The sequence below is a fragment of the Brachyhypopomus gauderio genome, chromosome 8 (genome assembly GCF_052324685.1).
Source record: "Brachyhypopomus gauderio isolate BG-103 chromosome 8, BGAUD_0.2, whole genome shotgun sequence".
NCBI lineage: Eukaryota > Metazoa > Chordata > Actinopteri > Gymnotiformes > Hypopomidae > Brachyhypopomus > Brachyhypopomus gauderio.
The window spans coordinates 23,826,169-23,853,850 of NC_135218.1; the positions used below are offsets into that span (position 1 = coordinate 23,826,169).

The 27,682-nt window shown below is 48.3% G+C and overlaps 2 protein-coding genes across 6 annotated transcripts in view; one reads left to right on the forward strand and one right to left on the reverse strand.

The window, feature by feature from the left end:
* mbd5 (methyl-CpG binding domain protein 5) overlaps positions 1-26,794 on the reverse strand; it is a 32,310-nt gene extending 5,516 nt beyond the window's left edge. Inside the window, exons 1-6 of one of the 2 annotated variants that reach the window (XM_077015701.1) lie at positions 26,663-26,794; positions 19,751-20,384; positions 19,126-19,228; positions 16,495-16,675; positions 14,058-16,325; positions 108-331 (exon numbers count right to left, since the gene is read on the reverse strand). In XM_077015701.1, coding sequence (XP_076871816.1) covers positions 108-331; positions 14,058-16,325; positions 16,495-16,675; positions 19,126-19,228; positions 19,751-19,863 — 2,889 coding nt within the window. In that variant the 5' untranslated portion in view covers positions 19,864-20,384; positions 26,663-26,794. Of the gene's footprint in view, positions 1-107; positions 332-14,057; positions 16,326-16,494; positions 16,676-19,125; positions 19,229-19,750; positions 20,385-26,091; positions 26,232-26,662 lie in introns of those variants that run through there. The other variant, XM_077015700.1, reaches the window with a different exon arrangement.
* The window catches only part of orc4 (origin recognition complex, subunit 4), a 26,109-nt gene continuing 25,154 nt past the window's right edge, over positions 26,728-27,682 (forward strand). Inside the window, exons 1-2 of one of the 4 annotated variants that reach the window (XM_077015702.1) lie at positions 26,728-27,011; positions 27,093-27,146. In XM_077015702.1, coding sequence (XP_076871817.1) covers positions 26,862-27,011; positions 27,093-27,146 — 204 coding nt within the window. In that variant the 5' untranslated portion in view covers positions 26,728-26,861. The remainder of the gene's footprint in view (positions 27,012-27,092; positions 27,147-27,682) is intronic. The other 3 variants (XM_077015704.1, XM_077015703.1, XM_077015705.1) reach the window with 3 other exon arrangements.

The window sequence follows — 27,682 nt, forward strand, 5'->3', positions numbered from 1 at the left end:
AAACCAGGGTGAATGGGTGAACATGATTAATGGATGCTGGTTTATTCCCAGTAAGGTGTGTTGAGAAACAGGGATAGAGATCATGACGCGTGTCTTGAGGAACTCACCTGGTAGTCCTGGTACAGACAGGCCATACTGTTAGAGTTGAGGGTGTTATTCTCAGGAAAGGACACTTCTGAGTAGGGGTGCCCCTGCGTCTGGTACGGGGAGACCCCGTGCACGCCCTGCAGTGCTACATGCAGCTGTTGCTGCTGGTACACGTGTCCTGTGCTGCCCATGATCCTGGCCATCTGAGAATTACCCATAGTGCAGTTCAGCGCCGAGCCGTCACCTGGGGCGAGTGGACGAAGGGCCAGAATTACAGAGAGCACTTACAACACGCACACACACACACACACACATACACACACACGCACAAACAACAAAGGTGGGGGACACAGCGTTCAACCGCACTGAAATCCAGAGGACAGGTTGTCTTCCCCTCTTATTACAACTTTGCCAGTAATTGGCTTCTTAACACTATGAACTACAAATGTAAGGAGCACGTTTAAGATTGCACACTCCAACATTACAGCAGATCTATTACAACATTTATTTATATTTCTCTAACGTTTTCTAGGATCTAGGTGTTGCATAGCAACAGCCCGATGCTTCCTACCCACAAGGCCGAGCAGAAGAGGACACGGTGGTCATGTGCCTGTCATGGCTATTCTGGGTGAACAGGCCATCGTATCACAATATATTACTACAAACAAAATAAAATGAGCAAACTCAACACACACAGACCTGGTCTGCCATCAGCACACCCTAACAGCAGTTATTACCCGTCACTGGATGCAGTCATGAGTGAGATACTCTACACTGCAGTGTGTGTGTGTGTGTGTGTGTGTGTACGTGTGCATGCACAATGACTTCTGGATATTTCATCACCATGGCATTTTTGAGGGCTTTTCAAAAAAATAATAATTCTGGGCTACCATGTGTGACCCATAGAGGGCGCTCTCAGAGATGTGGCTGCTGAAACCGGGTCTCTGGTGTCCAGACGACACACAGTAGTGCCTGGTTTGTCTCTCTGAGCGGGTCCTCCTCCCCCAGACGGCAAACGCTCCCTCTCCTGCACTACGTGATCCTCCGTGGCACGTGCACCACTCCCACGCTCCGTATATATGGGTGATACCCAAGAGTGCCCCCTACAGGTCAGTGCTGAATGCAACGTAGATCAAATAAAAACCCGATAGCTGTTACGTACGAAGAGAGAGAAAGCTAGCAGAAATCTGGCACCATTACCGAAATGTTTCTCTTCCTTCATTCACGTTAGCTATTCAAAAAATTTGGGGTGAAATGTCATTTTAAACCAGCTGAGACAGTTTCGATTTTATAATGATCTTTAATCGTTGCGCATTTCACCTACATTATGTCATAAGTGTCGTAAGTGGGACTGATGTCCTGCTTGATGAGACGCAGGTCGCCTTCCGAACGGCAGAGCGAAGGTTTGTCTTCGCTACACAACAACAGAACCGCGCAGCACAAGAGGAGAGATGGCGTTTGGAAATATTGTCTGCATGACTCAGCAGTTTCCTCCCCCATCCGCTTGATAACGCAAAGCGCTGACACAGCGTTACGGCTCCCGTCCTAACAGGCTTTGACGAGGCTGAGAGCAGGTCGTGGTGGAGATGAAGGCAGCGTCGTGGGGCAGCGCGGGGCACACCTGAGCAAATATCACCTCTCACCCGGCCATCAGCCAAACCAACGGCTCTAACGAACAACTCAAATTAAAAAATCTCATTAATTTTAGTACGATGCCTGACTGACTCGTTGTGAGTGGGCTATATATCAGATCCGACGGCTTTTAGCAGAGTGCTTTTCCACACGGCCGAGGGAGAAGGCACCACAGCCTTTAGGACGTTTACGCTCACACAGCAAGAAACGGACACGTAGTTCAAGGATGGCTCGAGCTGCTCAAGACCTCTGATCATCAACAAGGAGGCGTCGTGTCTCACCCCGGGAACACAAACACGTGTGCAGGACTGATCCATAGAGTAGAACAGATACGCCACGTGCAGGCTGCATCATAATACATTTATGATACATAAGAGAGAGAGAGAGAGAGGGAGGAAGAAGGGGTGAGTGAGAGAGATAGAGTGTGTGTGTGGTGGGCTGTGCTACGTTTCCACTGTTCCTTTCAGCTTGTGGATGACTCAACACCGACTCCTGTGCCTAGCGCACTCCCACTCAGCATGGGGGGGGCAGGGGGGGCGGAGCTACTGTAGAGTTTACGTGGAGGACAGCCGCCACATATCCACCCGCGTGGGAGTAAAAGCTGCAATTCGGCGCGTGTCTGCATACGACACCCACTTACCACATCTCCATGTGGGGAAAGTGACTGTAGATCACCGACAGAATGGTGGGGAGGGGGTGGGAAGAGAGGAGAGAGGGATGGGGACTGTACAGAGGGGAAGAGAAAGGCAGGGAGGGGGATAGATAGATAGATATGATAGACAGACAGACAGACAGACCTGGCTGTACGTCTGAGGGAACAGCAGAGACAGCAGGTGAGTGGAGGCTGGACTCGAGCGTCGTGCCTTCCCGTTACGTATATCGGGCTAGCGAGCGGGGCGTTGTCGTGCGCTAAACGACGGCAAATGTCCCACAGCACGACGGAACAGAACGACACAATGTCAAAGTCAAAGTCACGTTTATTTATGTGGGACCTTCACAACAGCCGCCGTCACGGGGCAGCTTCACACGCGTCTGTGCCCCGAGCCCCCAGCGAGCACGCCTGAGGGCAACAGTGGCGTGAGGAAGAGCCCCGCAGGGGGAGCAGGACTGTGGGGGGGGGGGGCGGGCAGTGCTCACCACAGCCCAAGAAAATAAGCACAACACAGTGGATTCACAGTGAAGTCTGCTGGCCGTTTGTGTTGCACTGCCAGTGGTCCACACCAGCCAGCAGTGGTCCGGCACACCTTGGTGAACTCGTCAGAAGCTCAGGAATCAGCTGATCGAACTCCGCAGTGAGGGCTGTGTGGAAACGCCGCACCTCAGAACGTGGCGGTGAGGTTGGAGGTGTGGAGCGGTGTGGTTAATCAGAGTGAAGGTACTGGGCACGCCACACAGGAAGTGAGCGTGAGTGCTTGTGGTTGTAGACCAGAGTGATGGGGAGGCTGTCGGGGGCAGCTAAGGTGTGGTGGAGGTTTCCTGTGCCTAACCACGAGTCAGGGACGGCAGCACAGTGGTACAAAACATCTCAACGGAGTTTGAAATTCAAAGGAGTAAATCAGATCTGCGTGGATGCAAGTAATAGTGGAGCTCAGTACAGCATGGTGCACATGATATATAGGGTGGGGGTACAGTGTGTGAGCAGACAGTGTTACAGTGCTACTGCGTTGTATGCAGTGTTGTGTGTATGCATGGTGCTGTACTGTGTGTTCATAATAGTGTAGCACAGTGCTCTAGGGGAGTGTGTGTGTGTCAGTAACAGTGAAGCATATTGCAGTGTTGTAACAGTGTAACTGCAGTGCTGTAGTGTAGTGTAGAGGTTACTGCATCAGTAACAGTGTGTAACGAAGGCTGAAGGCAACCACCCTACCCGGGATTCAAACCCAGGTCCGACAGGAGGTTAACAGGAACTTTGGCTGCCAGAGAGCTGTCTCTTTGGTCTGGCAGTCGGAGTACCCCACTGCAGTGTTGTAGAGAGTCAGTAATAATGTAACTCTGCAGTGTTGTAGAATGTAAATGTGCCATATTTGTCAATTTTGATTTTTCAACGCAATCTAAATTTGTCTTCCGCTTTTACCCATCTGTGCAGTTAGAACACACACACACACACACACACACACACACACACAAGGCTTGTCCTGATCCGATATTTGGATCAGATCGGCCGCCGATATTTGCAAAAAATGCGTATCGGTATTGAATCGGCAGGCATGAGAAAATGCCGATCCAGACTCCCGATACAGTTTTTTTTTTTGATAGTCCGATCCGGTTTTCCAGCGCACCCATTTAGATAAGTTTTGCTGCGTTTTCGCCAGTGAGAGTAAAATCCGGTCCGCATTTTCCAGCACAGCTTCAGCACACGAGCATAGCAACTCCCCAATTTAGCTCAGCGGCATCTCCTAACCATTAAGACGGCCATGTAAATTTGAAGTTATTGGTAAAAATGTCAGTTGTGTGGGATTATTTTACTTTAAAGGACAACAAAGACGAAGAGGTAGAGTGCAACATATGCCACAGTAAAGTTAAGCATGGTGGTAAAGCTGTAAGAACTTTTAACCCTTCGGTTTTGTTGACCTCACGTTTTTTACTTTAGTGTTCCCGGTCTTCAGAGACCGGTCTGTTTTAACACACAAAAAAAAATTTCACCACCTTGCAAACATAGGCATAACGTGTGTGTGTCTGTAGGTGTGTCTGTAGGTGTGTGTGTAGGTGTGTGTGTGTGTGAGTGAGTGTGTGTGTGTGTGTGCGTGTCTGTGTGTGTTTAGGTGTGTGTGTGTCTGTGTGTGTGTGTTTAGGTGTGTGTGTAGGTGTGTGAGTGAGTGAGAGTGTGTGTCTGTGTGTGTGTGTGTGTGTGTGCACGCGCGCATGTGAATTCATGCACATGAGTGGCATGTCACACTCAGATCAGAGTGTGCCTTGCAAACATAGGCATAACATGTGTGTGTGTCTGTGTCTGTAGGTGTGTGTGTATGTGTGTCTGTGTGTGTAGGTGTGTGTGTGTGTGTGTGTGAATTCATCACACTCAGATCAGAGTGTGCCTTGCAAACATAGGCATAACGTGTGTGTGTCTGTGTCTGTAGGTGTGTGTGTATGTGTGTCTGTGTGTGTGTCTGTGTGTGTAGGTGTGTGTGTGTGTGAATTCATGCACATGAGTGGCATGTCACACTCAGATCAGAGGGGCCTTGCAAACATAGGCATAACATGTGTGTGTGTGTCTGTGTCTGTGTGTGTAGGTGTGTGTGTGTATATGTGTGTGTCTGTGTGTGTGTAGGTGTGTGTGTGTGGGCGAGTGAGTGAGTGAGCGAGTGAGTGAGCGAGTGAGTGTCTGTGTGTATAGGTGTGTGTGTGTGTGTGTCTGTGTGTGTTTAGGTGTGTGTGTGTGTGTGTGTGTTTAGGTGTCTGTATAGGTGTGCGTGTGTGTGTGTGAGAGAGCGAGTGTGTGTGTGTGTGTGTGTGTGTAGGTGTGTGTCTGTGGGTGTGTGTGTGTGTGTGTGTGTGTGTGTGTGTGTCTGTGTATGTAGGTGTGTGTCTGTGTGTGTAGGTGTGTGTGTGAGTGTGTGTGTGTGTCTGTGTGTGTGTGTGTGTGTGTCTGTGTGTGTAGGTGTGTGTGTAGGTGTGTGTGTGAGTGTGTATGGGGATGTTTTCTGTCTCATAGATGAATATATTCTGAATACCCATTCACTTCCTGTGATGGTCACGCTTGACCGGCAACAACACAGATGTAAAACATTGGTTTAAAACACTCGAAATTCAATGAAAAAGATGATCATCACTTTTATATGTTCCAGTGCATAGTGTGGAGGATGGCATAAGGCCTTGCAGCAATCAGATGTAAAACACAATATTTATGAGTGGTTTAAGTTGTAAATCGGTCAGATTTGACCCGAACACGACAGGAGGGTTAATACAACCAATCTAATCAAGCATTTAGTGAAATACCACCATAAACAACATGAAGAAAACCGAAGACAAAATGAAAGGTCCTACACAACTAACACTGGCAGAAACACTGGCGAAGCATGACAAACTGCCACTTTTTAAAATACAATTTACAATATTATTTGCACTTATGGCTTTTTAAGCCTTGGTTTACTGATGCCATTTCTGTTTAATTATTATTTTGTCTATTTTGAGTTTATTAATTGCTAAATAAACAGGTCAGTTTCTCCTTACCAACAACTGTGTATTATTCAAACACACCTAATTTAGCTGGCTACTTGTATTATAATAATTATAATATATTATACTATTATAATATAATATAATAGTATTGGGGAGTTGCTATGCTCGTGTGCTGAAGGTGTGCTGGAAAATGCAGACAGGATTTTACTCTCACTGGCGAAAACACAGCAAAAACTGGAATAGATTATCTAAATGGGTGCAAATTTTTGCAAATATTGGCGGCCGATCCGATCCAAATATCGGATCGGGACAAGCCTATTATAGGGCGTCAGTAACAGTGTAACAGAGCAGGGTTATAGTGTGTCAGTAACAGTGTAACAGAGCATGGTTATAGTGCGTCAGTAGCAGTGTAACAGAGCAGGGTTATAGTGTGTCAGTAACAGTGTAACAGAGCAGGGTTATAGTGCGTCAGTAACAGTGTAACAGAGCAGGGTTATAGTGCGTCAGTAACAGTGTAACAGAGCAGGGTTATAGTGCGTCAGTAACAGTGTAACAGAGCAGGGTTATAGTGCGTCAGTAACAGTGTAACAGAGCAGGGTTAAAGTGAGTCAGTAACAGTGTCAGTAACAGTGTAACAGAGCAGGGTTAAAGTGAGTCAGTAACAGTGTCAGTAACAGTGTAACAGAGCATGGTTATAGTGCGTCAGTAGCAGTGTAACAGAGCAGGGTTATGGTGCGTCAGTAGCAGTGTAACAGAGCAGGGTTATAGTGCGTCAGTAACAGTGCAACAGAGCAGGGTTATAGTGCGTCAGTAACAGTGCAACAGAGCAGGGTTATAGTGCGTCAGTAACAGTGCAACAGAGCAGGGTTATGGTGCGTCAGTAACAGTGTAACAGAGCAGGGTTATAGTGCGTCAGTAACAGTGCAACAGAGCAGGGTTATGGTGCGTCAGTAACAGTGCAACAGAGCAGGGTTATGGTGCGTCAGTAACAGTGCAACAGAGCAGGGTTATGGTGCGTCAGTAACAGTGCAACAGAGCAGGGTTATGGTGCGTCAGTAACAGTGTAACAGAGCAGGGTTATGGTGCATCAGTAACAGTGTAACAGAGCAGGGTTATGGTGCATCAGTAACAGTGTAACAGAGCAGGGTTATAGTGCGTCAGTAACAGTGCAACACACTGCAGTGCTGTATTATAGTAGGATTATAGTGTCAGTAAGTGTTGTAGAGGGCGTGTCAGTAACAGTGTAACACAGTGCAGTGCTGTAGAGGGCGTGTCAGTAACAGTGTAACACAGTGCAGTGCTGTAGAGGGCGTGTCAGTTAACAGTGTAACAGTGTAGTGCTGTAGAGGGCGTGTCAGTAACAGTGTAACAGTGCAGTGTTGTAGAGGGCGTGTCAGTAACAGTGTAATACAGTGCAGTGTTGTAGAGGGCGTGTCAGTAACAGTGTAATACAGTGCAGTGTTGTAGAGGGTGTGTCAGTAACGGTGTCATACAGTGCACTGCTGTAGTACAGTGCAGTGTAGTGTGTTAGCCCTCTGCAGTACAGCCGTGGGTGTGAGTTGCAGTGACTGGATGAGAATGAAGGCAGCTGCAGCACGGTCAGACCTCCCGCTGGGCTCCACTCGTCTCCGCGGTGACGGCCGTCAGCAAGGGCTCGCCCAGTACGGACAGCATGTATGATCTACTGATGCCGGTGGTTGCTGGGAAGGTTGCCATGGGAACGGTGGCGGGATGATTGGTGGTGCTGTCCATGTTTTGATTCAGATAGCAACCCCCCCCCACCCTCAAACACAGTCACACACGCATTCATACACACACACACGCTCATGCACACACACACGCTCATGCACACACACACACGCTCATACACACACACACGCTCATACACACACACACGCTCATACACACACAGAGACACCAGCTCAAGGAGAAACATGATTTAACGGTACTAGGGGACTGGGGTGGGGGCGTGTGGAGCAAAGCTATGTCAGGTTGTCAAGAACACACATGCATGTGCATTGTTGAGCGAGAGTGTGTGTGTGTATGTGTTTGTGTGAGTGTGTGTGTGTGTGTGTGTGTGTGTGTGTGTGTGTGTGTGTGTTCTCTGGCCAGGAAAAAAAGCAGAAAGATCTCAAGCCAGTAGCCCAGTGTGAGCTGGAATCACCAGTGCAGTTTTAAACATGTTTCCTGAGAAGGAGATCAGTCCCTCTGGAGGAGAGACACACACATACATACATACACACACACACACAGTGCCGAGTCTAGATCAGAGTTTGCCATGCGACTTACACCCTCTGACGTGGGGATGGTGGTGGTGGTGTTGAAGGTGGGTGTGGTGGAGGTGGGGGTGGTGTTGAAGGTGGGTGTGGTGATGTTGAAGGTGGGTGTGGTGGTGGTGGTGATGTTGAAGGTGGGTGTGGTGGAGGTGGGGGTGGTGTTGAAGGTGGGTGTGGTGGTGGTGGTGGTGGTGTTGAAGGTGGCGGTGGTGGAGGTGTGGGTGGTGTTGAAGGTGGTGGAGGTGGGGGTGGTGTTGAAGGTGGGTGTGGTGGTGGTGGTGTTGAAGGTGGGTGTGGTGGTGGTGGTGTTGAAGGTGGGTGTGGTGGTGGTGGTGGTGGTGTTGAAGGTGGCGGTGGTGGAGGTGTGGGTGGTGTTGAAGGTGGTGGAGGTGGGGGTGGTGTTGAAGGTGGGTGTGGTGGTGGTGGTGTTGAAGGTGGGTGTGGTGGTGGTGGTGTTGAAGGTGGGTGTGGTGGTGGTGGTGTTGAAGGTGGGTGTGGTGGTGGTGGTGTTGAAGGTGGGTGTGGTGAAGGTGGTGGAGGTGTGGGTGGTGTTGAAGGTGGTGGAGGTGTGGGTGGTGTTGAAGGTGGTGGAGGTGTGGGTGGTGTTGAAGTTGGGGGTGGTGGCAGTAGCCCCACTAGGTTTCTCTACAGCTCCACTCTGATGTTCTATATGGGTCCTGAACTGGGAAGCACCTATTCAGTCATTCCAAAATCAATCCCACAAGTCCCTTACGTCAGCAAATGACTATCCAGCACATGCCTATACACACCTGTACATACCTAGTGACCAGTTACCGTCACGGTACCTGACCAGTACGGACCAAACTGGAGATATGCAAAAACCCCTTCATTACATTTAAATTAGGGCTGAACGATTTTGGAAAATAATCTAATTGCAATTTTTTATCTATAAATTGCGATTGCGATTTAAAATCGCGATTTTTTCCCCACTGTTTTCAGGAAACTCTGTTTTTTATACAGCTCAGATACAGGGTTGCCAACTTTTCAAGATCGCTTGGAGTGAGACTTGAACCTGGAGTGGGTGGCGAACATAATTTGTTGTTATCGGGGCGGTGTAAAATGGACAAAATTTAAGTATTATTATTATATCGCGATCGATCGATCGCCTGTGGTGGGCGCCAGAGCGAACTAGTAACTTTTTAGTCTAAGACGCTCAATGCGTGAGAGTTGCCAACCCTGCAGGTATAGCAACTTGGCTAAAATATGTGCGTGAGGACATTTGGTAGCGCATATCCAGTGTGTTTAACAAAGCCATGAAGCCGGGCTTGTTCACTATATTAATAGACATCATGTCTTTCACTATGAACTCCGTTACTGCCTGAGTTATTTCAGCGTGCCGCTTCCAATTATATCCATAAGGAGTTACACTTTCAAACAGTTCGGTCAGTGAACCCTGTCTGCTGGACCGCGGTCAAGCTATCCGCGCTTTTGCGATTCATCCGTGCTTTAAATCTTATTGCGCCTATATGCGTGATTTTACGGTATTTCGCTGCTCACCGCATACTAAGGCTGTATAAGTGCAGAGAAACACTTTGGCGTATTTGAAGATGCAGCACTGGTCGTTGGCATTTTAGCCTTACAAATATCATACGAGGCTTTGTGGTGTTTTTTTTAATGCTGAAGGTTTGTAGTGTTACCTCGCGTCGTAGCAACAGTAGCAAGGCACGTTTTACACAGTACCTGACATTGAGCAGCATCTTTTTTAAAGCCAAAGTAATTTCACACAACTGATGTGCTGCCCCTCTTTGGTATTATACTTTCAGTTGTGTCAGCTTCTGTCGAGCCTGAAGCCATTGTGCAACAAGTTAAAGTGCGCTGTGTTAACTTCACTTCTCCACCTCCCTGCCTCCTGCTTGGGTTTGCTCCGTTCGTCCTCGGCTCGGCTCGCTCCCAAGTCACGTGACCAGTTTAATTAAATCGCAGCCTGTGCGATTAGAGAATCGCGTTTTAAAATATCGCGAGATTATCGCAAATGCAATTAATCGTTCAGCCCTAATTTAAATCAGTAAAAAAATATTAAAATAATGATAATTTTTTTATGAATTTGGGAAATGAACTGTGCTGAGTCAGCTGGCAACATGCAGCCATGGATCATTTCATCTCTCTGGGTTTCTGGGCGGTGTTGTGGGTAGGGCTGCCACAAACGATTATTTTTATAGTCGACTAATCGCCGATTCATTTTTATGATTAGGCCTAGTCAACTAATCGGATCGTATGTTAATTGAATATAAAACATACAGCTTATCACACTAGAATGCAACTGTTACTATATAACCATCATTAGATTTCAGCTATATGCTAACTAAAAATAAAAACTACTAAGATCATAGTTCATTAAACCTTTAATGAAATACGCAGCTTGTTGCAACAAACAATTATTAAAATAAGTACAAGGCACTGGCTTAAACAATGCAAAAATAAATACATTAATAAAGAAATGATATTTTTTTGGTTTTTCTTTCTTTCATTTGTCTCTGTGAGACTAATCAAATTAGGTAGGTACCTGAAACTAAAGAATTATTCACAAAAATAAAGTTTTGTTCTCACTGACGTTACAGAAAACACACGAATGCGTGCTTAGGCTAATTAAACAAATATCCATCGCTTATGTTAACTTTTACAGCTACCACGAAAAGTAAGTACTAAGTTAACGCTCCGTTTACGCTAACTTTAGCAGCTAACTAGCAATTTAGATTACAGAGATGATGGTCCCTCTTCATCACTGTCACAATCAGCCACAATATGCTTCAGGTGCTCGTACAACGCGGTTGTGCTGCCGTGGAAGGAAATTTCTGCCTTGCAGATATTGCACGCGTTTCGAAACCCGGCTACGGAAAATTATCCCACACTTTTGAGTTCCGTAGCCGGGTAGTCATTATACCAGTCTGTATAACGTCCTGGGACGTCGTCCACCGTCCACCTCGGTTTCACTACTGCGCATGTGCGTCAAGGACAGAAAGGCAGACGCAGCAGTGGAAACTGACGCAGCAGTTTGTAGAGAAAAAAAAAAACGACGCATCAACTATTAAATTAGTCTATTAAAATAGTCTATTAGACTATTTTAATAGTCGACATCATCGTGACTAGTCGACTAATCATGGCAGCTCTCGTTGTGGGTGGTGTTCAGGGCGGTGTTGTGGACGCTGACTCTCTCCTGTTTGGAGACGCTCTTGTATTTGGACCACTGAGTGACACCTGCCAGCTGCAGAATGTAAACTAGGTCTAAGTTTATCTGCTGCCTCAGTCTCGCCTGTCCGCTCCCCTGGTGGCCTTTAGTGACCCCCCCCCCCTCCCCAACCTCCCCCCCCCCCCCGCGCCTTCTCGTTTACTCTCTTACACTGTATCTCTCTGTCTCACACACCTTCTCTCTCTGTCTCTCTCCCCCTCACACAGTCTCTCTCTCCCTCTCATTGTCTGTCTGTCTGTCTGTCTCCCTCCCTCCCCCACTCAGTCTTGCACACGCGCGCGCTCTCTCTCTCTCTCTCTCTCTCTCTCTCTCTTCTGACCTTTTCTCCCCGTCTCCTGTTCTAGTAAAGCTCTGCTCTACTACGGTGTGTCTACTCATACAACTTTAAAATAGTGCAGACAACCCGGCAGAATCAACATTTACCACCACCGTGTGTTTTACATGCAGCGGAAAACCTTGAGTGTCTAAAGCACAAAAAAAAAAACAGAGGGCTGGTGTTGTTTTACTGCGCACACATACATGCACACACGTATACACGCGCGCGCGCACACGTATACACGCGCGCACACACACACACACACACACGTATACACGCGTACACACACACACACACACACACACGCACACACAGGTCCACGGTTGTACAGAGCACCTGATTATCATCGCAGAAGTCGGTCGGTCGTATAGATGCTTAACGGTACGGGACCCTGGGAGATTATTTCATTTCAGCCACACAGAGGCTCAGACCTGCACAAGTGTATGCAAACTTCCAAACGGAGGATGGCGTTTCACTCCTGCCGGACCAGAACGGGGGGAGGAGTGCTAAATCACACCTCCGTGCTGCACCGTGGACGCAGAACACGTTTGGCATATGTGGAAATCCTTCACAGAGCCGTGTTAGCTGAACTGAAGCCGCCAGATCTAGAAGGGAATTCGGCAATTTCTTTTAAATGAAAAGTCTGTATCAGGGTTTAAAGAACCGGCTATTTATGCTACCAAGAACCATGGCGAAACGTATGGCGAAATGTGTGGCGATATACGTTTGTGAATTGGGGGGGTGTCATGACAAAACAAGAAGCGGATATCATTAAGATAGAGTTGTTTGCTTCGACAGCAAATTTACACAACTAATCGAAGTGAAACGAAGCAAAGTTGGCTATTAGTCTATTAGTTATACAAATACACTGTTCTAATGAAGCACTCCTAACTTCACTTGCTACACATTTACATTTATAAGCTACATCGAGTGAAATAATAAACTGATGGAAAAATAAACAAAGTCATGGCCATTCTGGAAAAGCCATGGAGAATCCACAACACGTTATGCCTCCCAAAGACAGCATGACCATTAGCGTCAACGGCCTTATCGCCACACCCTCATCTCTTACATCACAAATAAATCCTCATCTACATCCTCCTACTATTGCCCACGGCCCAATCACGTGATCTCCCACGGCTTCAAGGAGCTGCACTCGGCTTTGGTAACACCACGGCAACTGGCTGGCCAAATGACTCATGGGCCCTTGATCTGATCTGTGGAGAAACTGATGGAGGAACACCAGATATGCAAATGCAGCGTTTCAAAAACAAACAAAACCGGAGCCAAGGAATGCACCTGAAGTGGAATTTTGTTTCTAGGATCTACGGGGTGGGAGATATGGACCAAAGCGCAAAATGCTGCACTATAGCGCCACCATCAGGCCAATGTGGGTCTCTGTACTTTAGCACGGTCCCGCAAAGAGACTACACCATTCTGCCAAGTTTGGTGTCTCTGGGACTTACGGTCTAGGCTGCAGTATGCGGTTTATGTGGAGAAAAAAAAAAAAATAATAATAATAATAATAATAATAAGAAGAAGAATAGCAAAAACAATAGGTTTCCCACACTACGTGTGTGAACCCTAAAAAGCTTGACTGCAAATGAACTGGAAATCGTTCCATGGAGTTGTTGGTTAAGTGGGCGGAGAACGTCACTTTGACTTCTAGGCTGGTGATGGGTGTCCGTTTAGCACCACCAGGCCCTAAAGCAGGAGTCCTCCACACTAGAGCTGGGACGTCACTCCCTGACAGCACCACACGAACACACCTGGCTCACCTCCACAGAAGCATCCTCAAGGGTGTGGGGGGAAAAACCCACGAGTCATCAGTGAGACTCATTTAATCCCCGTTGGAGACACGTTGGTGACCAAAGGAACTCCAAAGGTTCATCAACCCAGAGGAGATTTCATTAATATACATTTTATTTGTAATGTTGTTTTAATACCATAGCCCTTAGATTGCCTCTCTTTTTATTAAGGAAGACTCTTATTTCCTTATCCAAAAGTTACCGAATGACCAACAAAACAAAACTAGTCTTGCTTGTTTCTGGGGGAATGGTGGGTTCATTCTAAGTTGTATATTCTAAAATTAAGCTCAAACAGAGGCTACTAACAGCTTAAAATTTCAAACAGGCCTCTAAATGGATGCGATGTCAATGTGAATCGAGATCAGTAATAACACACTAATTTGTGCACAGACACAATTACCAAGTGACAGCAAGTCTTTACTAAAATTGTATTCAAACAATCATTATTTGAAAAACATTTTAGTTGGCCAAGAGCCTAAAGAGACGCTGTAATCAGTTCAATAATGAGATGCTCTTCTCAGAAACAAACCAATTTAGGTCTGTGAAGTAATCAGCAAAATGGCGACATCAAGTTTGCAAGGCACCTTCAGAAACAGCGAAAGTGTTCCTACCTGTGTCGGTCAGAGCTTGAGCACAGCTAGCGTCGTCGTTGCTGGATACCATGCAGGACATATTTGGCCGGATGTGTCCGTGAGGATGGCCTTGCTGCTGGTGGTGTAGGTGAGACAACTGCTTTGGGTGAGCGTTCGGGTGACCCATGGTGGGGTGTCCGAGAGGAACCTGTCCACCTTGGCCCAAGGGCCCACAGCTCCCCATAACCGTGGCATGCATCTGGTTCATCATCCCTGGGAACGGCGTTTGAGGGCCTTGCGTACCGGGCTCCAGTCCAGGACAGTGCATGGGATCTGCCTGGCCGTGAAGACGTTGCTGCAACTGCATGTTCTGCTGGGCTACGCCAGGGGGAAGGACGCCCTCGCCCAAGTGTATCTGCCCGGGGCCTGGGGGCAGCGTGCGGCCGCCCCTGGCCATGTGGGAGCCCTGGTTGCTCATTGACTGCAGCAGCTGGGCCATGGAGGTGTTGGGCGGTATTCCTCCGAGCCGGGGAACTTTCCTCATCTGCTCCGGGGGAGGGCAAGGCGGCCTGGGGCCGGCCGCTTCGGGCTTGAGCATCCCGAAGACCATGTTGTCGTGGTTGGCGGACGCGGGATGCTGCTTGCGCTTGCGAAGTAGGTCGCGCTGCTGGGCCATGAGTTTGTCCCGCAGGGCCGCCCGCCCGCTCTGGGCCTCAGACATGGGCATCATCACGGCCGAACTGGGTGGCAGCATGGAGTTTAAAGCACTGGGCCCTTCCACCACCCTGCTGCCACCACCACCGCTGCCCCCGAGAGAGCACGTCAGCCCGGCACTTCCGCTCCCGCCATTTCCACCTCCACCCACGCCCCCGGCTGCGGCCCCCGCACCGCCCATGCCACCAGTGCTACCACCAAGTTTGTTTTGATTTGCTAGCTGTGCTTTGGCTGCTGCAGAAAGCAGACTGCTGGCGGGGAAGGAGGCAGCGTTGTGTTGGTTGAGGATCTGGTTGAGGGGCATTCCCAGGAGGCCGGGGTGGGCCTTCTGGGGGCCACCGCTGCCCGGCGCTGGGGGAAAAACGGGGTTGTGCTGACCGCCGATCGCATTGCTCATCCCCGCCAGAACCTGGTTGGGGTCTTTGTACTGGTGGAGAGGGTCGGGCTTGGCGGAGGGACTGGAAGGCATGGTGGGTCTGGGCGAACCCATGGAGGAGCGGGGAGACCGTGGCGGGACCTTCATGCTCACACAGGGGCCCTGGGGCCCCGAGGGCATGGCGAAGCTCCCGTGGTCGGAGGAGGTGGAGGAGGAGCGGGAGCGCTGAGGCGAGGCCTCCACGCGGCCCAGCGCAGACCCGGTCATGTGCACGGGGGACGTGACCGGTGACGGGGAGATGGAGTTGGCCACCCCGTGCTGAGTCCTCTGCATGTGCCCACCGTGACCTATTGGTCCGGGTTTCACGGTTGGTAAGGGAAGGTTGCTTGGCAGGGGGACTATGGCGGGAGGGATGTTTACATTCAACATTGGTACCTGAGCGTGAGCATTGGGCTGAAAGTTGGCCGGGCTGGCGTTGGTCATGGGATTCTGGATGATGGGTTTGCTTGGGATGGGGTCCAGGATGCCCAGAGGGTCTTTCTCTGAGGTCATCTGCTTTTTCTGGAGGGCGCATGACGGGGGCATCGCAGGAACAGGGTGGGGCGTTTGGGTCTTGTGGTGAAACACTGCTCTCGCCACGTCCATGCTAGGCGGATAGTTGACATTACAATGGGGCTTTTTCATGATGGGGCTTTTGTTTGGGACCGGGGGCGAGAGAGGCGTGTTAGTCCTTCCAGCCATGGCGTAGGACAGCTGGGCAACGGAAGATCCGTGGATCAGGACGCCGGGAGGAGACAGGGGTGTCCTGCTGTTGCCGTGAAGTGAGCTGGGACTTCCCGTCCCCTGGAAGCCACAGGCGTTGCTCCGTGCAAACCCGTCCGGACCGGCCAAAGGGTCCGTTCTGGGGGACGCAGAGCCGTCCCCGTAGACCTGCGAGCCCGGCGAGGGGCTAAGCATGCCCCCGGGGCCGCTACGATACGGGGACTTGGGCCCCGGCTCGCTGCCGCCCAGCCGCTGCCGAGGGTATCCGGAGTAGTGCTCCGGCTGCTGGCCGCCGCTCATGTCCGACGAGTAGTGGCGCTGACCCGCTACCATCATCATCTTGAACGGGTTCTTGCAGTCAGGCAGCGCGGAGTTGGTCAGCCCGTCGTGGGACTTATTCCTTATTGCTCGAGGGGTCGCAGACCGCTGGATGGGAGGAGCTATAGAGGCCACACCTGTTAGGGAAGAATACAGGAGAATATAACCATTAGTTTAACACAGAAAATGATTTTACAGCGCACAGGCATTATAAAACTTGAGATATGTACCACTGTAATTGGTAACACAACAAAATATGCTAGAATATGTGATTAAATATGCTAATTAGAAAGGAAGAGGTCGTACTGGTGCCTCCGCTGGGTGCGGTCAGTGTCAGGGAGGGGTGAGGTAGCTCCATGCTCTTGTGCAGGGTGGCCACAGCGATGAGCTTCCTCTTGTGGATGCAGAGCTTGGTGACGTCCTCGTCTGCCTTCACGTCCTCCGCGGTCCTCTGCTTGACGGCGGCCCCAGGATCAAAATTAAACACCTGCAGAGACGGACGGTCTTAGCACACACACGCACACGTGCCATCTCTGGGGTCCCGGAGCTCAAACTGCACACTGGAGTGAGAGTGTCCACTCTCTCCTGATCCTGAATATCAATGCATTGACCTACTTACTTACTTTAGTAAACGGAGGTAATGCAAAGTTATCTGGAACATTTTAGGATGCGAAGACATCGAAAATACTATTGGCAATTAATTTCCTTATCGATTGGTTAGGTCTGTTGCATAGCCAGTAAGATCGAAGATGAGGAACACTATTTCTTTAGGAAGATAAGAAAAAATAAATAAAAAAAACAGAACACAGAACCAGGAGAGAAGTGTATGATTACCTGAAGAACTGCTGAAAACTGAAAAATGCAGCCTTAATAACTTTGTAATATATTTCAGTTTGAGTACTACTCAGTTTGAGGGGTTTTGGTCAGAACCAAAGGGTTTAGAATTCCCATGGTCAGAGGTTTGCAAATCTGAGGTGAGGCTTTGCAGAAAATACATCTTTGTTCAGGTTGTGTTTTGGATTTCATACATTCACGTGTGTGAAAATGATCTCAGTATTTACACAGCAGAATTTCTTCTTTGTCTGTTTTGAAAAAATATATGAAAATTATAATGCTTAATAGATTTCATAGAGGTACATGGTTGGAGAAGCCCCTTAGTAAGGAATGATGTTCTAGACATATGCTTAATGTTTCTACATGTCACATACATTTTTATAGTATATGCATTCATATTTTGTTAAGAGAAACAAAATACAAGCTTAATCAGAGCAGTGAAGTTGGCAGATAAAATAGTGAGTTATAATGCAGCTGCCACTGGCTGAAAGGCCTGAACAGGCCGGTCAAAGGACTGACGACCTGACATGAGAAACACACGCAGCACGCGTGATCATTTCTGCATGATTATTGTAATTAACAGTGAATAAAAGGTCTGAGAGCCGCAGTAAGTTCTGCAGGAAGAACCACGATTCAACAGGCCGTACGAACACTGTTGTCAAACACGAAGAGGACATTTAACATACATGATATTTAACACGTGCAAATCCTCATGAACTATCATTCCATAAGCTGTTTGTGTCTCAACAGACTTACAACTCCGCTGGACTGGGCTGGTACAGTTGGTTTGTGTGCAACACTGCCTCTGTGCACAGCTTTGCAGAAAATAATTAGGTGAGGATTAGCATATCTACACAGATCAGAGTGAAATCTGTGTCACCTAAACACGCCCCCGTCTCTGCCTACCTTGAAGGGCTCTTGCTAATGTAGCATGTTTACTAAGCAGTTGCAATAAAACGCCATTGCCATTTCAGACTGTAATGACATCTTTAACTTCTCTGACAATCCTATGAACTACAGTGTCAGTAACTAGTGTCAGTAACTACGGTGCTCTACTTGGCTACTTAATTGGCTGGAAACCACACAGATATGTAGTCTGTGATGATGGTGATAATAACATCGACATAACGATGACGACGACAACAATAATAATAAAGTATTCATTAGTCATGCTTTGTTAGTACCGGTAGCATTTTAGCACCAAAGCAATACAAAAGGGGTTAATAATAAACTCAAAATCTTCCTTGTTCCTTCAGGCTTCAGGGTAAAAGGAATATCTGTTTTTAATCATTACTACAACACTATGTGCAAGTGATAGGGTCCTGTATATACTAGAATCTGTGCAAAACTAATATACTTCCCTTACAGTGTAAGAGGCATCGAACAGCAACCCCACTTCCACACTCGATACGCATGGGAATGGATTACTGAGAACGGATCCGATCCAACGTTCTTAGGAAAAAGGAATAACCGCGGGTGCTGGGTGGGTGGGTCCGGCCATCGCCGAGGCCTGGAAGCCCGCGGCGTTTCAAAGGCGGAAGTTTCAGCGAACTGACCAGAAGGGAAGACGGCGCATTAAAACGGTGCGTGGGAGGCTTCGCTCGGTGGATGACCGCAGGAGAGACGAGGGGTGGCTTGTTCGTGGCACGACGGACGCGTGCTCACACCTGTACAGGTCAGTGGGACGGCGAAAAGGCCTTCACCCACAACCACCATGAACTCCCAAGGGGCCGAGCACTTTTGGCAAGACGATGCTGCCCGCAAGAGCGTGAGAGCTGGAGGGGCGTGTGAACGGACGGGTGAAACGCAACACGCCCATGACCATCCCTGGAGTGAACTTCATGAAACACCTTTGTGAGATGAACTCCAACATAACAGTAGGGAGCATTCGCAAACTAACTTGGTTAGTTTACATGAGTCAGCTTTAACACCAGGATAACAGAGCGCTCTTGTTGAGTCACATGACCAAAGGTTGTCCAATGCAGCACTAGGGTTTCTGTTTATCTGGTCACTGAGTGCATATGGTAAACTGCACATGTACAAAGAATGAACTGCACAAGAAAGGTGACGGTGTGAAAGAGGAGGTGTGACGTGTGGACTGACCTTGGGGAGAACAAGTGGACACTCCAAGCCGCACTTACAGGTGCCATCCGTGAGGAGGTAGGACTTCACCTGGTCCAGGCAGGACAGCACTGAACCACTGGGACTACAGCACACGCAAGGACACATTCAATCACAATGCTGTTTGTGCAGTATAATAAATGCAGAAAGAAAATTCTTAAGTTCTCTGAAATTTGAGTTTCCGCAGTTTCTCTTGGGAAGAACGAGGTTCTATCCGCTGCCGTCATGGCATCTGGGATTACCATGTTCATGATGATAATTCGTAAATATTAAGGACTCTACGTATTTGTTTATTTCACATATTTGTGTACATGTATTGTGTAGACTGGTGTCAATGTTTATAAAATATTTTTTTTAATTATTTGCCTACTGGAAAATAATTGAAGAGTCTACAGTACAATGCATGTTTTCCCAAGATTTACTTTCAGGCTGTCAGACAGATGGAAAATGTGATTACAGCAATTAACTGCTGTATTAACGAACCAATTACTGCATCTGGCCTAATTAGTACGCTACAAGCGTACTGCTCACCTTAAAAACATGTAAATCTCATCAAGACATTCAAACATTGACGATGACGATGACGGACTTGTGACCCATCCCGTACCTGATATAGACGACCCCAGCATGCTCCACCTTCCGCTGCCAGCCAATGGGAACCTGGGCAGGTGCGGGAAGCCCCTCCCCTTCCCCTCTCTCACTCTCCTTTCCACCATTCATTTTTCTGGGTTGGTGCTCGACTCCGCTGGAGAGATCACACGTGCTTCACTGTCCCGACGCTACGTGTCATCGTGTCTCTCGGAAACGGGAGAACGGAGCAGTACAACTTTCCTCTGAAGAGGTCGCGCTGCGGCGGTGTGTCTCCGGGTCAGGGGTCGCGGGCCTCAGACGGGGCTCACAGTGGGGCCGGGCCCCCGGGGAGCCTGACGGCGACGCTGCTAAACACAGACGGGACGTCTCGTGTCGCTCTCTGCCCAAGTGGAGCCATGAGGGTCCCGACGCAGTTGCGGGGACACATACGCGAATCGGCCGCGCCTCAGGGGACAACGAGCATGATCACGGGGGCGGACGCACGGGGGGGGGCCACGGTGCCGGCCTGCGCTCTTAGCGCCAGAGGTCGCTGTCCAGGTCACCACGCTGCTCCGTCCACAGGCGGCCGTGTCATCCTCTCCTGGGCAGATCAGTACAACCCGAAACCCGTCATCACACGTGCAGAAGTGGTGTCACGGGAGACATGGTTACTGTCACAGAGAAAAGGAAAGACAGGTTCAAAGGCAGGTTTTTCCTTTTTTTAAAAACATCTTTTCAAAGGTGGGGGGGGGGGAGCTGTGGATGTTGGTTGGGGTGGGGTAGGTGTGTGGGGCTGAGAGGGAATTGACTTTGTTAAAAAAATCATTAAAGGTGTTTAGAAACTGAAGCAGGCTTCTCTGGGGGGGGAGAGGGTTAGCTCTTTCTTGTCAATCTGAATCCCCCGGTCCTGACACAGCCTTGTTATGGAGAAGAGAGCGCGCGCTCCACGTTGCATACGTCTCAGCGACGGCTGAATCATCCTCTCAGCGCACTTCCTGTTGTGGATGACTAATGCGATGGAGCGCTCGCAAACCCTGACGTGGAGCAGGAGGGTCTGAAAGGGCAGACGTACGCCGCTCACGGCAAAACGCACGTCCGCGCAAGATTAAAACCTGCAGACTTCACGCACGCCATCGATTATTCGCCTTAAAGTCGAGTTCACACGCGGGACCCTAGCGGAACGGTACGGGGCAGAATTAAGCAGTGGAAAGGAACAATAAAGTCCAGCCTGGTCTGAAAAGCATCACCCCTCCCTGGGAGGACTGTAGTGGACACTTTAGTTTCAACCAGCGAAGCTGATGGTCGTGTGTCAGCTCTACAGTTTCACAAGATGCCTCGCAGGCGTTCAGGAACGTTTAGGTAACACTAGAAAACCGTTAGTGATGCTGTACATGGCAGCATCAGCTGTTAAATCCTTAAAACTAGCAGAGTGGTATCGGCGCTGGTACCAGGCCCACACAGACGATTTCTGAAGCTTTGTTCTCATCCACATAAAAAATTAAACAACAAATAAACAAACCACAAAAAATGAACACTGCAAACCGTCCAATACGAACACAGCAAGCTGAGCTCAGTACAAGGCTGTACAGGAGAGTTTTGGAACCAATAATCAAGACATTTAAATAACTGAAATCACCCAACACAGGCATCAATGGTGAGGAGGGTCTGTAAGGTTAATGAGTGCGTGGACCCTGACCTGATCTGTGACGCAGCACACTGAAGAGCCCCCGCCACACTGAAGGGCCCCCGCCACCACCACAAACAACAACAAAACAGGGCTTTCAAAAGCATCGGCCAGTGGGCATGGGTGTTAAGATACCAGAGAGGGGAGTGGGGAGGGAGCGTGGGGGGGGGGGGGGGGGGGGGGGGGGGGGGTTGTTGGGGGGTGCCTCCAGCTATACCTTACAGTGTTTCTTTTCTGAGTAACTCACTGAAGCTTCTGCTTTCAAACACAGGGTTTTAAAACCCAGCTGGCCATTACGGTAGGGGTTGAATGAAGGGTACACCCCCCCCCCACCCTTCAGTGCCTCCACAACATAAGTAAAGCTTACTGATATTAAAATACAGCTGCAGCAAAACTGACTGTTTGTTATACTGGCTTTAGTTTACAATAACTCAAACCGCATTACTGCCATATTTCATCATAGCTGTCAAGGGGTTCTAAAGTATGGTGATATTAAGTTTAGATATAATTTTTTTAATGGGTTGTACTGAGAATCAAAAAGGGAAATATTCTCCCCAAATCACTAAACGTTTTAGATTTAACAAACTCACAGAGTCTGTGGAGCAGCTGTGGGGGTGGGACTGGGGATAAAAACAACTTAAAATACATGAAAGAGAAAACCCAAAACGTATTGATGTAAATGTTACACACACGGTAAGGCACGGGTCAGCCTGCCTCGTCATTCAGCTGTTGTACAGTCGTCCAGAGAAACCAGAGATGGCAGCTTCCCTCTCGTTTACCTGCTGTTATCACCCCCTCCACCCGCTCCACAGTCCACGCCCCTTGCCCAACAGCCCACCTTCCGTGCTTCCTTGACCAGAAAACCCAGCCCTGACTTGCTACAGAAACACTCCATTTACCAAAGTTTCCTCACACGTGCCTTTCTAGTAGAATCACCATATACTCCAAATAGTTCTGTTAGTAAACAAGTCAGCTACAGCAAAACTGGTCTTCAACAGGTCAGCTTGACCATTACACACCATCAGCGCTGGCGTTCAAACTAGACATCACACTGAAACATTTAGCTAGCAAAAACAAAACATCGCCCAAAATAAACACGTATTCTAAGAAGATATCAGATATATACAATCACGCATTTGGTTTTGTGTCTAGTTTCTACTCTATGCTTGCAATTTAGGCAAAGAATTGAGAATGTGCCAAATTCGGAGGCCAAACCAACCCCTCTTTAAGGAAGTGCTAGACCTGCACTGCTCTTACGACGACGAATAATTCTAGCCAAAAACGTCATGTGACACAAAGGAATGTAAAGGGAAACATTGTAGCTAGCTAACAACATTCTGCTAGCATGGATGCCTGACTGGACACTGGACTGTTTCTGTTCAAACGTTACATCCTTCTACGTTATACAAGCTTGAGCAGTTTTCGATATCGATATAGAACTGCACTGCATTAAGACGTAGAGTAAGAACGCTTGGTCATGGCGATTGAATTCACTCACTGACAACACCAAGCCCATCTGTAGTCTACACAGGTAGCCATGGCCACAGTCGCACCGAGGGACGGCTTGAAGTTTCACCCCATGGTTTCTCCGCCGACACCGGCCCATGGCATGACCACACAGACGGCCATACTTCTGTGATATAGTATCAAGACCTTATGTCAATTTCAGAGATTAAAAACTTTACATAAACCTAGTTCCAAGCTGGGTTGATCCAGTCAGCTGCATGTGTGACTATGAGCAGGGCCTGGGATCTCTACGTTGGTTTTTTTTTTTGCGTTGGTTAAAATTTGAGGCTTTGGATGGATGTCTGACGGTTTGAATCTCTAGCAAGAGTAAGGCAAATCCTAATTATAGTGCACCTAACAATAACTTCTCAAAAGCATCACTCCTCAAGAGGAGTCGGAGGGCCATCACAGAGGACGTCAGGTCATGCTGCAGAACACTGGGACGAGAGGACCAGAGGTCTGCATGTGAGGGCAATGAACGTGGGACAGAACGGGTGTGTGTGTGTGTGTGTGTGTGTGATCCAGAGGGCCATGCTGCATCACCAGTTATTCCAGGTCTCAGTTGCTGACTCACAAGTGGCCTGAATGAGTGGCTGTTGGGGAGGCGAGGCAGGCCAAGGACGTGGCGACCCCCTCCCCTCCATTAACCTGCCGTAAGACGGGGCGGCGGGACGGGGAGGCAGGACAGGGCAGCGGGACAGGGCGGCCCCGCACTGGGCCGCCTACGCAGGTCTCGACATGCTAACCCCCTCACCAGAGTTACAGGTCAGGTTTCTGAGACGCAGCAGCAGGAATCAGGGTGCCAGCCCCCCCCCCCCGACACCACCTGATATTAGGAAATAATCAAAAACACATTTCAACAGTGTGTATCATCCTGGCAGACTCTTAGTGAAAAAAGTGGGGAGACGGACAAAAAGCTGGTCAGCAGCTGGGGAAGTAAAAAATGTCTTCGCTGGTCGCACGAATCATACAATAAACACCCCTCATGTGTAGAGTCTCTGTGAGACGTCTTCAAGTCTGGATCTCGGATCCAAGTTTAGATTCTAGATTTTGAAGTCACTCGTACTTAATTTAAGCGACTGGATGCTTATGGCCACAGATTTGAATGCTACAGAAAGGTAAGTAGGAAAATCTGGACCTCGAAGGCTGCAATTTGATTACACATGTTCTGTGGCACAAATTAACCTGTGAATAAACATTTATATGTCTATACACTTTTTTTCTATATATTTTTATCTTTGGTCAAATTCTAATCAATTGCTTGTTGTTACTGCTCAGTTTCATGGTTCTCAGTGCAGTGACAATAAAGGAATATCATTTTTACGCAGATATTTAATATAGTTCAGGTTCTATCCAGTAAATAGATCTGTCTTAATTTAAATAAAACATCACAACTGTTGTGCTGTAAGAACAGAACTGGTCCAATTCTTTTTCCTGCTTTTATGTTCACAGAGAGATCAGTTTTGACCAGAGATTTTCAACTTCAGACCTCAAATTCAACATCCAGTCCTGTATTCATTGTATACCTGAGGTATTACACACTGAAAACATAAAGCTGATATACTGCACAATTGATAAAGGGCAACAGTGCTCTGAACAAATAGTGCCATTATGAATGTATACACATATAGATCTTATAGAACCTGTTCCTAAATATAAACTATAGTTTGTATAGATATTCACACAGGGCCAGACCGTCTCAGTCATCATTCTGGACGTGAGCACGATGGTGGGCACGTGTGAAGTCTTGGGGCATATGAAGCTCTGTGGTGGCACTATTATCTCAGTCTGGCCTCACGTCATGTTTTTAAAGTATTTTCCCAGATTTTCCATTCGACGTGTATTTCTCTGTACGCCTAGGCCCGATACAGGATCAAACGCATATGCACCAACTCAAATGAAACAGGCCTGCATCTCGATCCATGACGTGGCTTGAAAATATATGCTTACCAGTTCTGAGCCATATGTGGTATTTACAGATTCTGGGGGTTATTCTCAACTGAAAACTTTTTGTAGCCAGAGTAAGGCCCATCAGCTGCTGCGTGGCCTCAGTGACAGCTGATTACCTCCTCACCAAAGTGGAGCATGACAGGCTTGAAGATACACGCAGATCTTTAGGTTAGACGGGTTTTGTCGGGAGTCTCGGGATTCTTGGCAAATCGCAACAATAACGTTTTCAAAACGGGCACACGGGGTTCAGCGTGGAGACGAGCCGCTCAACACACGACACGGTACAGTAGACTCGGCCCTCCTGAACCGCAACAAAGCGACGGATCATTTGACGGATGCAACCTGCACCAGATATTAAAAAATAAAGCAATCTAGCGACAGAACATCATCCTATATCCCATTTATTTGGCCACGTACTGCAAAACAAAAAGCAAGAAACAGACAACGTGAACATGTTTTATAAACGATTACCTACGCCAAACTAAGCCCCAGGTCTGCTGTGAGACAGATCCGGCTGGCTGGGTGTCTGTGGACTCATTTCTCCAGCTATCAAACACGATGAGTGGAGCTGCGATGTGAGCTTCCTCCTCGATCATGGGCTGATACCAACACCAATAACGTACATCCACAGTCATTAGCTGCAATAGTGTGATAAAACAGATGCTTCAAGTCGACGGGCACTTTCATCTGACTGCACCGGCCAAAATATCACTTTGGAGAGAATAGTATGATTTAAAACCCCCCAAATGAAGGACCCTGGCAGGCTGGATGTGTGACAGTCTCGGGCTGAGTGGTACAGTGAGCTGCTAGCGGCTAGTCCACAACTCCACCGGCCGAGCAGCGAGCCTCCCGGCCACCCGAGCCCAGCTACCGCGGTGAGAAACGAGGCTTCACTGAAGTACACCACACGGAGGAAGGACGAGCGAACTGCGTCCCAACACCACACCCGGGACCGGACCGGACCCACCTCCCGGCGGGTGTGACAGTGAGGAGGAGCCCGGGGGACGGGCAGCCTGGTGCGGGCTGAAGATGAAGGCGACGCGCCGGCAACAAACCAGCGCCGGCCCCGCCGCGTAGCTCGCTGGCTAACGGACGTTATGCTAACGGCTAGCTAGCTGGGTGGCCCGAGCCGTGACACACACACACACACACACACACACACACACACACACACACACACACTCGACTACCAAACACAACAAAACAAGTCTAATCCGATCACACACACACACACGTACCTGGTTATTCCCGCGCGGCGGCGCACGCGCCACCATAACCAAGTTGTTGTTGTTGTTGTTTGTTTTTGTTTGTTGTTTTGAGTCGAGGCTGGTTGATCTAAAACTAGGAACAACTGTCCACTAAAACGTCTCAAACCAGGGCCAAACGAAGGCAGGAACGGGGGGGTGGGGGGTAAAGAGGGGGAGCTAGTGCTAGCAAAAAGAGAGGGGAGCTAATGCTAATGCTAGCAAAAGAGAGGTGAGCTAATGCTAGCAAAAGAAGGGAGCTAATGCCAATGCTAACGCTAATGCTAACGCCAATGCTAATGCTAGCAAAAGAAGGGAGCTAATGCTAGTAAAAGAAGGGAACTAATGCTAACGCTAATGCTAGCAAAAGAAGGGAGCTAATGCTAGCAAAAGAAGGGAGCTAATGCTAACGCTAATGCTAGCAAAAGAAGGGAGCTAATGCTAACGTCAATGCTAATGCTAGCAAAAGAAGGGAGCTAATGCTAATGCTAGTGCAGCTCTGAGGGAGAGCAGGGCAAACAGCGACAGGAGAGGCTTCACAATCCCCTCTCCCCTCAATCTCTACCTCATAACAACCGTCCCACGCATCGCTCCCGTTTGTTTTAGGTCTCCGGGGGGCCAGCGGCGAAGGAGAAGTCCGTCCGGGCTCGTCGCGACTCGCCTCTGTCCCTTTAAAAATAAAAATAAAAAAGCTTCCCCCATCAACTGCCTCTGCTGGCTCTATCTGGGCTTGGGATAGAAAGATGGAGCTTTAGCCCCTGCGCATGCGCGCATGCGCCCCCGCGGGGAGCCAGGAGGGGAAGTTTTTGGACCAGAATGCACCGGGGCATGACAGGACAGAGCTCACGCATGACAAACTGTCCACGAGGCCATTGGGAGAGGCTAATGTACGGTCTTTATTGTTAAGATTTTATGTAAGTGTTTTTTTTTTATTATTTAAAAAGTTTGTTGGAACTACAAACGCTTAAAGGTGTTGTAAGATCGATGTTTGTTAGCAGGTGATTAAATCACAGAAACAAGAACCACCGCGGAGAGTCTTCATCGACTTTGTGAGGAAACTTTAATTACTATTAATTAATTACAAATACATACACACACATACGTACACACATGGACACATACATACACACATACCTACATACGCACATAAATACATACATACATGCACACATACGTACACACATGGACACATACATACATACCAACATACACGCATGCATGCATACATACATACACACATGCATACATACACACATACCTATATACATGCACACATACATACCAACATGCATACATACACACATACCTATACACATGCACACATACATACGTATATACACATACATACACGCACACACATATTGTTTGTGTGTTAATAAAGGATTATCTTACTAAAGTTCATCAGTTTGGACAAGGCACATCTCACACCGCTTTAACACCAGGACAGTTACTGGCAGACATGGTGTAGTTTAATATGATCATATATACTACGGTGAAACTGAGACACACTAATATCTACAGTAGTTTATGTCTCATGGGCACCATGTCCGTATCTGATCCCGTCCTGCTCTACATTCACGGGATT